At 42.8% G+C, this 12,468-nt stretch overlaps 1 protein-coding gene across 1 annotated transcript in view; it reads right to left on the reverse strand.

The window, feature by feature from the left end:
* The window catches only part of LOC308307116 (glycogen debranching enzyme-like), a 71,056-nt gene that overhangs the window by 3,314 nt on the left and 55,274 nt on the right, over positions 1-12,468 (reverse strand). The window contains exons 26-32 of the mRNA XM_080752266.1: positions 11,529-11,754; positions 9,214-9,325; positions 7,969-8,104; positions 7,303-7,415; positions 4,856-5,067; positions 3,105-3,202; positions 1,732-1,819 (exon numbers count right to left, since the gene is read on the reverse strand). Coding sequence (XP_080608392.1) covers positions 1,732-1,819; positions 3,105-3,202; positions 4,856-5,067; positions 7,303-7,415; positions 7,969-8,104; positions 9,214-9,325; positions 11,529-11,754 — 985 coding nt within the window. The remainder of the gene's footprint in view (positions 1-1,731; positions 1,820-3,104; positions 3,203-4,855; positions 5,068-7,302; positions 7,416-7,968; positions 8,105-9,213; positions 9,326-11,528; positions 11,755-12,468) is intronic.

The following is a 12,468-nucleotide window of genomic DNA, read 5'->3' on the forward strand; positions in this document are numbered from 1 at the left end:
ACACACACACACACACACACACACACACACACACACACACACACACACACACACACACACACACCCATGTGATACAGGTTTTCAATTTGTTATTGTGACCTGATAACTGATGTAATAATAAAGTTGTCATAATAAACGTGCATAATAAAATGTGTGTTCAAACACGTCTGCGTTCCAGTGTGAAACTTTCCACAGGTGTGATTATAATCCAGGGAAGGTCATAAACTATTCTTGCTACGTTTTTGAAAAGACTTGTCTATAGGGATGTGGTGGGATTTTTTAAAATCAATTATTCTCAAACCTTTTTAAAATCAATTATTCTCAAACCTTTTTAAAATCAATTATTCTCAAACCTTCTCTTTCAAGGACCCCCAGTTTACTATGATTTTGGCCCCCCATAACTGAGCGGTGTTCCATACACGCTCAGAGTTACCAATCATTTAGCTGGAGATGGATATATATATTTTGTTTTTCTATTTCCGGAAAACTTACAGTTACAGTATGTGGACACCCACCCAACACATTTTGTTTTATTTCTCACTACAATATTATTACTATCCCACTTCAGCAATACAATACAACAGCTTGCATTTTGACCCGATTCTATAAGTGTCTTTTGAATCCTTCTAAGGTTTTTTTGAAAAACCTATGTTTCTATGTCAGCAATCTGGCCAGCCATCGTCAAAGAAAAGGTCCTTTTCACTTAACTGGAGCTCAGTTAGTCTGTTCTTGAGAGGCTATACTATGTCAGTGGTTCTCAAATTTTTTCATGTGAAGGACCCCCAAAATGATATGTATTTGGCCACGGACCCCCATCTCAAAATATTTAGTTCCAGGGACCCCCCAGAAGCAAAATTTGAGTTCCAAACGTTCGCTTTGAAAATACATATATTCAAAGATTTTCACATATTTTCACGACTTTTTCAAAAATAGCAGATCTACAAGCTCGCAGTGCGGCACTCGGTGCCGCGCTGTGAGCTTGTATATCTGCTATTTTTCACTGGTTAAAGCATTCAATAATTCTAGGCCTAAATGGGTTTTAAACAATCAAGACAAGAGGCAATCAAGACATTATTACAGTACTATTCATAATATAAAACCATTTAACACTTATTGCACACTAATGAATGATTGTTTTAATGCTATTTAATGATAATATTTGCTCCATCCCTATTGAACACATGCATCACATGGTGTAGAGTGGTAAATGAGGTGCTTTGTGGTGTAAAGAGTAGTTCTAAGTGGAAACAGGAGATGTCAGGATTGCTTAACTCTTTTACCGCTTTGGACGTTCCCGTTCGCCCCATTTTTCACGGCGGTGCGATGCCAATTGTACGTTCTTTGGCTCGTTCTTTTGTACCTTGTTTTGATGTCTGTAAACTGATGAGGGGTCGCGCGGGTGTGTACCGTTAACACATCTCCCGTAAAAGTGCTCTCAAAAACCCACTGGACGTTAGCATCAATGGAGTAACAAAACGCTTCCTTGTTATTTTCTCTGGGTCTATTGCTCTGTAGCGATTTAGTGGCCTGGACGGATGGTAGCCGACCGCGGCCATTTCACATTAATTATTGCATGAGGCTGCCCTCTACTGCTAGTATGACCAATGTAATAAGGAAAAAAAAAAAAAAATAGATCTTTGTCTATAACGCAAAGGTAAGCTGCTTTTGCTGGCACAAGACCCAATAAATAAATAATAACATCTGGCAGTAAAACTGTTAACATCCACTCACCGGCCCTTGATGGTAGTTGAAGCCTTTAGCCAAGGAGGCGCTGTCATTGTCCAGGTTGTTGTCATAGACGCCACAGTACACCATGTCACTGACAACACACACACACACACACACACACACACACACACACACACACACACACACACACACACACACACACACACACACATGTTACTGCCACAAGACGTATACTATGTAATTACAACCTAGGGGACCACTGGAACGCCCTTAAGGACCACTAGTGATTCTCAGACCGCTGGTTGAAAACCACTGCTGTACAGGGTACATTTTGCAAGAGAACAACGTAGTGCCTCAAAGGAACTGCATACTGTAGGACAAGGTTCCCCAATAGGCTGCCCACGGGGGGCTACTGTCTGGCCCACACCAACCCCAGTAATAATTGTGCTATAAGAGCAGCAACAACACTAGTATATCGTCGTTGTCGGCTGGAAACCTCGTATCTCCAAATTTGTACGTTCTTTCGCAAATCATACAAGGCCGTCGCACAAAAGTAGTGAAAACAGCAGATCTACAAGCACACAACGCCTCGCACCGCGAGGCGTTGTGTGCGCTTGTAGATCGGCTGTTTTCACTAGTTTAAATCATTTTTAAAATGATAAATTCAAAACGAACGGTTTTGGACATAAAAGATTTTCACCCGACAACGACGAAAACTGGCGCTGGAGTAGCTGGAACGCCACCGCCGCCCCTTGCAATGTTGTGGCCCTCGGCTTGGTACCCTAGAGATAATTCAATGTTGTGGCCCTCGGCTTGGTACGCTAGACATAATTCAATGTTGTGGCCCTCGGCTTGGTACCCTAGACATGATTCAATGTTGTGGCCCTCGGCTTGGTACCCTAGACATAATTCAATGTTGTGGCCCTCGGCTTGGTACCCTAGACATAATTCAATGTTGTGGCCCTCGGCTTGGTACCCTAGACATAATTCAATGTTGTGGCCCTCGGCTTGGTACCCTAGACATAATTCAATGTTGTGGCCCTCGGCTTGGTACCCTAGACATAATTCAATGTTGTGGCCCTCGGCTTGGTACCCTAGACATAATTTAATGTTGTGGCCCTCGGCTTGGTACCCTAGACATAATTCAATGTTGTGGCCCTCGGCTTGGTACCCTAGACATAATTCAATGTTGTGGCCCTCGGCTTGGTACCCTAGACATAATTCAATGTTGTGGCCCTCGGCTTGGTACCCTAGACATAATTCAATGTTGTGGCCCTCGGCTTGGTACCCTAGACATAATTCGGCCCTTGGGGAAAACTAATTGGGGAACCCTGCTGTAGGATAACAGGTAAACATGAAACCTAGCATCTGTGTAGACAACACGAGGAGAAGAGAGGAGGGGAAGAGGAACTCACTCTGAGTCCAGGGTCTTCATTCCCAGGGGTCCCAGCAGTTTCTTCTCAGCCACATCCAGAGCCTCCCACGCCCTCTCCACCGTGAACAACTCAGGAGCCTGTGCCACGCACATACACACAGGAATTAGTTGCACACAGGTGTTGCAGAACAAAAATAGCCAATTTACTTGGTCACAATCATATCATAGTAAACTGGTGGTCCTTGCTAGGCTCTATGCATATACGCCATTTTGCTCTACTTCCGGGTGTCTTTCAACTTCCTTCACAGGTGTTACCGATGATACTAATGAAGGCTCTGTGCCATTCTGCTCAAACAGAGCCAACATGCACAATAGCAGCACCCCGACGGTGCTGCTATTGTGCATGATGGCTCACTGGAAACACTCTGCTACACCAGTGGGTCTCAAAGTGTCCTTGAGTGGGTTCCAAATGTCCCCATAGGCTACAGGTGTGTAACTCTGAGAGTGTACAAATGGAAGCAAATGGACCCATTTGCTTCCATTTGTTGATTCCATTTGTACAGAGTTATGGGGGTCCTTGAAATGAAAGCACCACTGTACAATAAATCAAACAGAGCCTTAATTAGTATCATCAGTAACACCTGTGAAGGAAGTCGAAAGACACCCGGAAGTAGAACAAAATGGCGTATATATAGCCTATTGAGTGAGCGACACTGATGGAAATAATCAATTCAATGGAGCTTTATTGGCATGAGAAAACATACGTTCACATTGCCGAAGCAAGTAACAAAAATTAAATAAAAACTGCCATTATAAATATTCACTGATCGAACTTCCATGATCAATGGCCCATAACGAAACAAAACTAAACGTCTAGTAATTGTAGAGAATGAGCTACACCTACGCTACCTCGTCTGACCTGATTTCCCGGATATTTACCAGTGATCATATGAGAAAGGGTCTTTAGTTACTTGCCACCTACCACTGATAGTTTGGTATCAAAGAAAATCCTCGTATTGTCCACAGTATACTTAAAAAAAGTCAAACTTTCATATATTCTAGATCCATTGCACATAAAGCAAAATCTTGATGATTACAGTATACACAATATGTGTATAGTTGCGACCGTCAGGTCGCAGTTACTATCAAAACCTCGACCAGCTGTCTGTCAGTCTGTCTGTCACACGTCACACTTTTGCCCTGCTCATATCTCCGCAACCGTTGCCCCGATCCATGCCAAAATTTGCACACACACTCCTTGCCTGCCAAACCACAAACCAAAACCACCCATCAACTCACACATGACCCTATTCTAGCGCCACCATGAGGCAGATTCTTGCAAAACACATTTTTGGACACAGCTCCTACACATTTTGTCCTAAAATCACCCAAACCGGTACACAGTATATGTCTACACTCATGTCATCAACATGGATGTGTCCCATTTAGCGCCACCTTCAGGCTGATTTCTTAAAACACATTTTTGGACACTGCTCCTATAGATTTTGCCCTAAAATCACGCAAATCGGTACACAGTATGTCTACACTCATGTCATCAATATGGATCTGTCCCATATAGCGCCACCATCAGACCGATTTTTTCAAACACTACTCCTACACATTTTGCCCTAAAATCACGCTGTGACCTGACGGTCGCTTATCTCCCGATTAGGGAGTCTTACTGGTATATGATGCTTTCCATGATTTTTAGATGATCATGCAGTTACTTAGTTACTTGCCACCTACCACCACCATTGCTATGGTGAAGTTACTGTGTTACTTGCCACCTACCACCACCATTGCTATGGTGAAGTTTGGTCTCAGCTGGTAGTCACACCAGGGACTGGAGGCTCCGTAGCTGTCCTTGTAGATGCCTCTCTTGTGCACCAGCTGGGGGTGCTTCTCGTCGGGGTCCTGGGGGTCGTGGGACACGTAGAACATCTTCTCGAAGTTCTCCTGGATCTTACGCTCCCAGTCGACGTACGGCACGGAGAGGTTCCTGTCTGTGGTCAAATACTTTGTCTGGATTAACCTGGAAAGCATCTGTGTCACTTTACATTTTAACCACTTAAAGGACCTACACCATGAATTTTCACTTTTTCTATTTTAAAACCTTTTTTTGGGGTCCCACTGGCACCTTCTATCCTCACAAAGTCCTATTTCTGTACATTGTGTCTTTCTCTGGTTTTGGGAAGACAGAGATGAAAAGCTTTCCACAGGTTCTCAGAACAGTGCTGTTCTGAGAGTTGATCCGTGTGACGTCACACGGATTCCCGTTTTTTTTCAGAGTCAAAAAAAAAAAAATTTCAAAAAAAAATTTTTTCCAAATTTTTTTTTTCTTCAAAACTTAAAAAAAAAAAAAAAAAAAATGCAATGCAGTCAAAAAAAAAAGTTTTTTAAAAAAAAAAGTTTTTTGAAAAAAAAGTTTTTGAAAAAAAAGTTTTTGAAAATTTTTTTTTCAAAAAACTTTTTTTTTTCAAAAACTTTTTTTTTCAAAAACCTTTTTTTTCAAAAACTTTTTTTTTTCAAAAACTTTTTTTTTTTTTTTTTAAATTTCTTTTTCAAAAAACTTCTTTTTTTTCTGGAAAAACCCCACTAGATGCGCCCCTGAGCAAACGGAGGCCGTTTTGGTATTGCAGCTGGAGAGCCTCATTATAGTAGAGCTAGAACAAACAAAAAGAATGGTCAGAGTGTTTTTTGAGGGTTAAAACCTGTCTAAGACTCAATTTTGAGCAAAATATAGTTTTAAAAGCATGGTGTAGGCCCTTTAAACCACTTAACTCATTGAATGCCAGGCCCGAGTTTCCCGAGTTATTTCAGTACCCCCAGACTGCCACAGCCCGAGTTTCCCGAGTTGGAAGCCATTTTGAAGAAAAAAAAAAAGATTTTTCAAAAAAAAATCTCAAAAATGCCTAAAATGTATAAGGCATGATCGCAATCGCGAAATTGCATGTTTAGCCCCATAACAAACACATCTTTCAAAATGGCAGCCATGTTTGTTTGTTTTGTTTGACTTTGAAGGCTTCTATCTCATGAATGCCTGAACGGATTTCCAAGCAGATTGTTTTGTTTGAAAGCTGTGAAAAATCTAGGCATGGGCGTGCACGATCCGTGCACTAAAAATGTATCCATGCACTAGAAATTTAGGAATGTGGCATCCTGGTACTTGGCGGCCATCTTGAAAAGGCAATGAATGAGTTAAATAGCAGATATACAAGATCATGGCGGGGCATCAAGTGCCGCGCTATGAGCTTGTAGATCTGCTATTTCTTTTTTTGAAAAATCATGGACATTTTTGCAAATCTTTGAATATATATATATATATCCCTGGAGCAACATATTTTGGGGGTCCCAAATACATCTAATGATAAAAGGGGAGGGGATGATTTATGATTAAACCAAGTGTTTTTCAACTGGGCTTTCAGCTTTCAGGAAGAAACCAAAAATACACAGGGAAGGCAAATTTGCACATTATATAACCCCACCCGTTGGTCTATTAGAATAATGTTAACTCCATAGATACATACAAAAAAAAGAAAAAGTACAAAACTATGGCACCACCTCTTTAAAGTTTTTTTTTTTTAAAGATTTTACCATAATATAACATTATTTCATGTCATATTATCATTCAAATCTTTCCCACACATTTTTACCAATTAATTTCCAAAACTTTTCCAGAATATTTAACCCAATTTCCAGGACTATATAACAATAATTCAGCTCAATAACAGGTCGCTTATTCCTATGCGCAATGCCCAAAGACAGGTAGCGTATGCCAGTGGTTCTCAATCTTTTCAGGCCGTGATCCCCAAAATAATCATGTTTTAACTGGGGATCCGGCACCTCAACGAGCACTAAGAGCTGAGGAATTTTGCATAACACGGTTCTATTGTGAAAATAGCCGATCTACATGCTCACAACGCCTCACACCGCGAGGCGTTGTGAGCATGTAGATCTGCTATTTTCACAATTTCTGCCTCAGAGGTATTAACAAAATCAATAACCAAAGACAATGCATAGCTAATTTTTCCAGGACCTTCCAGGACCCTTGATAAATTCCAAAACTTTTCCAGTACTGGAAAAATATTGTTCTAATTTCAAAATATTTCCAGGAATTCCATGACCGTGGGAACCCTGTCTTGTGTATTTTGCCAGTTATTTGGGGGCCGACTTGCAAAATCCTCACGGCAGTTCTGGAAGGATGCAAGAGTGTTTTTTCCAGCCAGACTGTCCGGTACCTTCTCTGCGGATGGTGACGGTGGCGTAGGGGAACAGGCCGCTCTTGTGAAGCTCCACCAGCCAGCGCAGCGTGGACTTACAGAGGCCCACCATCTCCACCGCCGAGCCGTCCCTGGGAACACACACATTAGTTTTCATTTTCAATCATTCCGTTAACGCATGAAGCTGTCGACTGCTAGCCATAAACGAGGGGTCTTCAACGTTTTCAGGCCAAGGACCCCTTAGTTGAGAGAGAGATGAAGCAGGGACCCCGACAACCTCCATTTAGTTTCATTGTTTGACAGCACAATCGTCAGTGTATTTTGGATTCATATCAATTTGTGTATTAAGATATTTAACCAGTTGAACTGTCAATACTTAATAAACTTGACCTTTCACTCGGTGCTCTTTTCCCCCTCTACATCAAAGCTCTTTGCCGAAAATAGACGATCTACAAGCTCACAACGCCTCGCTAAAGTTATCTGAATATTATAGACACTAGTGTTCAAGTGGTTAATATAAAAAAGGAGATAAGAACTTGCTAGTCCAATGAGAGAACGTAATAAGGATGATTTTTCACATCATAGCTTTCACTGTCCCCACCAACGGTAGCAACGCGAGCCTAAGCTCACAGAAACACTTTTTTTTATGTTATGGTGGTCCCTGGCCGTGAGGTGACAGGTTACCTGGGGGTGGCAGGAATCCCCTTGTTGCCTGCCTTCTCACTCTCTCCCATCTTATCCATCCAGGTGCCACAGTTGAAGCGGTTTCCTCCCAACACGAAGCCAGTGTCATCGTCCACGCCGGCCTCCACGTTGAAGCCTGCACGCAAACAAAGAGACGTTGCCACGTCACAATGGATATTTATTCTAGTCTAGTTTTAGACGAAATCAACTGTAGACTTGTCTAAAATCTTATGATATATAGCCAACTAAAACTAGGCTAAAAAATAGCCTAGTTTCAGATGACTAAAATATGACTTGCACTGAAATATTTTATATTATAATACATAGTAGGCCTACCTTTAGCCCTGTAGCCAGGCTATATGAAAATAAACAATCCGCAAGCTCACAGCGTGTCGCGCTGCGACGCATCTATGATTGCAGCAGCTGCCTGCCTGCAGACCATGAACAAGCCTAATTAATTTATTCTCCGTCCCGCAACGGTGTTGTGTGCAGAGAATAGCAGACCTCCAAGCTCTCTGGGCACATCCGCGACGCAATGTGAGTGACTTGTACTGAATGAGTGAAGTGGTGAAGCTTGTAGCTGTTCTCAGCGTGCAATGTGTTGCGGCCGGGTGAAGTTAAAAGTCTCACTAGGAGCGTACCACACGTCCCACCAGCCAACAAAGAAGAGGTAGGCTACCGCTACGAATCAACTGAAACATGCGCTGAGGCTGATCGGTCCCCAAAATAACACATTTGGGGAATTGATTACATGAAACAGGCACCTAGGCATGCAGTCTCAAATGTTGGTAGGCTAAACAAGAAATCTGTCAATCCACAACTTTCCAACATCCCATACTGCATTGCGCAGAAGTTGGACGGAGCTTCCGGCGCCGCAGCCGAGTGTGATCTACAAGCTCACAACGGCTGCATCTGCGACGCGACGTGAGCTTGTATGTCTGCAAAAGATTCTCCAGTAAATTCCCGCGGAAAGAGGTGGATATAATGCTGCACACATACTGTATATTCTTTCTCTTTGTTCATTTTCTTTTTTTCAACTTTGGCCTTTCCCTGATGGGATTCGCCTTTTGTAATCAAGTCGATTGAATTGATTTGATTTTTTGATTAATGCCCTAGTGTGTGTGTGTGTGTGTGTGTGTGTGTGTGTGTGTGTGTGTGTGCGTGTGTGTGTGTGTGCGCGTGCGTGCACGCGTGCGTGCGGCCGTGCGTCTGTGTGTGTGTGTGTGTGTGCCTGTGTGCACATGCCTCCATCAGTCATGTTGCGGTCTATCTCTGGCCCCGCGTTCCTCTCTCTGAAGCTGATTCCTTGCATGTGTCGCTGCATGGCTTCCTGGATGACGTCGTACAGAGGCTGCTCCTGCAACACCAAACACACAGTTATGGATGCATTGTTAAACACAGGGATTAAAGCCATGGCTACACGGAGCTGGATATTTCTGAAGCCAGACATTTTTTTGTGCTGTTGGGGCTTGCAGCCACATGAAGCTGGAGATTTCGGCCGTGAAGCTGGATATTTTTTAAACCGGATAAATAAGTGAAGACATTGAAAAATATCCGATTCACTGGATCCGTGTAGACATGGAACCCGGATATCTCTGAAGACTTTACTGTGTGTGTGCTTGTCCCCCAGTGGAGGTCTGGGGACTCTATTTTTATATCTTTCTCGTGTGGACCTAGATATTTTTCTATGTGGATATCTGAAAAATCGGGATATATGAAAAATCCAGCTCCGTATAGCAATGGCCTAAAGCAAGAAACCTTATGAGAAGTCTAGTCTTAATCTGCAATGTGTGAAACAGCATGGGAGACCCCTAGTTACTGAACAAACACTCAATAGCAAACATTAATACCAGTAAGACTCCCTAATCGGGAGATAAGCGACCGTTGGTCGCTTATCTCCACAAATAGGCCAAAAGTTTGTTTTACCAATTATCAAGACATACGGGCAGTTGACAGTTTGCCATGGTTACTCATTGAAGTTGAATCTCCATATATGGAGATAACATATGCATCACACTAAGTCTGACCTCACCAGCCCATATTTGGGCATGAGCAACTTATGTCTCCATATATGGAGATATGATGACATCACACAGTCCTCAGCCGATGATGTGGCGTGATGTCATACAATACACAAACGAGCCCTACAGTATAAAGGGGCAATTCTTGCCAGGAAAGAAGCATTTCTTCGACTCAGACCTTATCGCCAGGGTTGGCTTATAGCAGCTGTCGGTAGGACCATAATATGGATTCTGTTAGTGTGGATCTCCTAACAGGGCATCATCTGGGATACAATCCCTTTTATGCCCATATATGGAGATCCCTAACAGAATCCCTTTCATGCCCATATATGGAGATCCCTAACAGAATCCCTTTTATGCCCATATATGGAGATCCCTAACAGCATCCCTTTTATGCCCATATATGGAGATCACTAACAGCTAACAGAATCCCTTTTATGCCCATATATGGAGATCCCTAACGGAATCCCTTTTATGCCCATATATGGAGATCCCTAACAGAATCCCTTTTATGCCCATATATGGAGATCCCTAACAGAATCCCTTTTATGCCCATATATGGAGATCCCTAACAGAATCCCTTTTATGCCCATATATGGAGATCCCTAACATAATCCCTTGTATGCCCATATATGGAGATCCCTAACAGAATCCCTTTTATGCCCATATATGGAGATCCCTAACAGAATCCCTTTTATGCCCATATATTATGGAGAAATCCCTGCTCTGAGTATCTGACATCAGTGTGATGTCACCTGTTTATGCCCATATATGGAGATCCCTGCTCTGCGTATCTGGTTGCTATGGTAAACAGTTGGTTGCTAGGGTAAAAAAACATGGTTGCTATGGTAAACAGTTGGTTGCTAGGGTAAACAGTTGGTTGCTAGGGTAAAACCATGGTTGCTAAGGTGGTTGCTAACGTACACTAACAGACCAGCAACAACAGACTGTTGCCACAGCAACGTACACAAAGGTTTGTGTACACATGTGGTGTGATGTCATACTGATGCGGAGATATGAGCAGGGCAAAGGTGTGACGTGTGACGGACGGACGGACGGACGGACGGACGGACGGACGGACGGACGACCGGTGGAGGTTTTCATAGTAAACTGCTCCCTGACGGTCGCAATCACAACAAATATATTAAAATATTTAAATGATATTTAACACTGTGGTGAATGAGGCCTTATTGAGAGTTCATTATGACTGAATAGCTTTCTTCAAGGTTTGTATGCGCAAAAGGTGTGACATTCTCTCCTTGCTTCTGGGAGGGGGAGGAATGGGTGAGATCTGTCTTTATGACCGATAACTAACAGTCAGAGTGGTATAATGGTATATTATTTCATACTTAGGAAACGTTTCAGAAGGAAAAAAAACATTATGTCTTGAGTATTTAGGAAAAGTCATGGAAGGGGACATTTATGAGACCTTCACAGGGAGAGTTATTGCACTTTGCAATCTCAAAATCGGTCAAAATGACCTGTTAGTCACCCGTGTGTTAAATCCATTAACAATAATAACCTTGTGTTGAAACCTACCCATTGGCCGGTGGGCTGTGGCTCGGACACGTTGGTGACGTACATGCGTGACACGGGACACATCAGTATGTCCACGCCGTGGGGCACCAGGGTGCAGTAGTCCTGCACGCACTGCAGCCACCACCACACGGCGTCGCGGCAGTTGTAGCGCGCCCCCACGCCCCCACCCAGCAGGTTGGGGATCAGACCGTAGCGCAGCGTACCGGCAAACGCCAGGATGATGTTCCTGTTGACACACGCACACACAGAGATAGCAAACAGCATATAGATAGATAGATACCTTTATTATCCCAAGGGGGAAAATTTGTTGCCCAGAGGCAGCACAGCAGTATAAGGTTATTTACAAAGTTACAGAGAAGTATGAAAAAGATAAAAAGAAAAAAACAAGAACAGAGTACAGAGTACAGTAAGTACAGTAAGAGCAAGGTACAACAAGAAAGGGAACGACCCAGAACTAGAACCAGAACTTTCCAGAAACAAGAACTTTCAAGAACCTGTGAAGTTCCCAGGACCAAGTTCTGTTTATGTTTCCATATGACCAGAACTAACCGGGGTCCGAGCAACAGCGCTGCTGGCCCCGCCCATAGGTTCCCAGAACTCAAGTTTAGTTCTACATCAGGAGCAGGACCTAAAAAAGGTTCCAGGAACCTCGTCTGGAACCGGGCCGTACGCAATGGAAACAAAACCAGAACCAAAAAAATAGGTTCAGGTTCCTGAAAGTTCTGGTTCCACCTTGCAGTGGAAAAGGGGCTAATGCTAGTTAGTGCAACAAGTATCTCTACACCATGTCAAACACAAGCAGAAATACTAAAAAAAACTACTAACACAACCTAATAGTGCAGTGTCCAAAGGTCAGAGCGATAAAAACAACTAGCAAAAAATAAATAAAAAATAAAAAAACAAGACGTATAAAAGGCGTTGGAAAGTGACTTACTGGCTT

This window comes from Nannobrachium achirus (assembly GCF_963921795.1).
Source record: "Nannobrachium achirus genome assembly, chromosome: 21".
NCBI lineage: Eukaryota > Metazoa > Chordata > Actinopteri > Myctophiformes > Myctophidae > Nannobrachium > Nannobrachium achirus.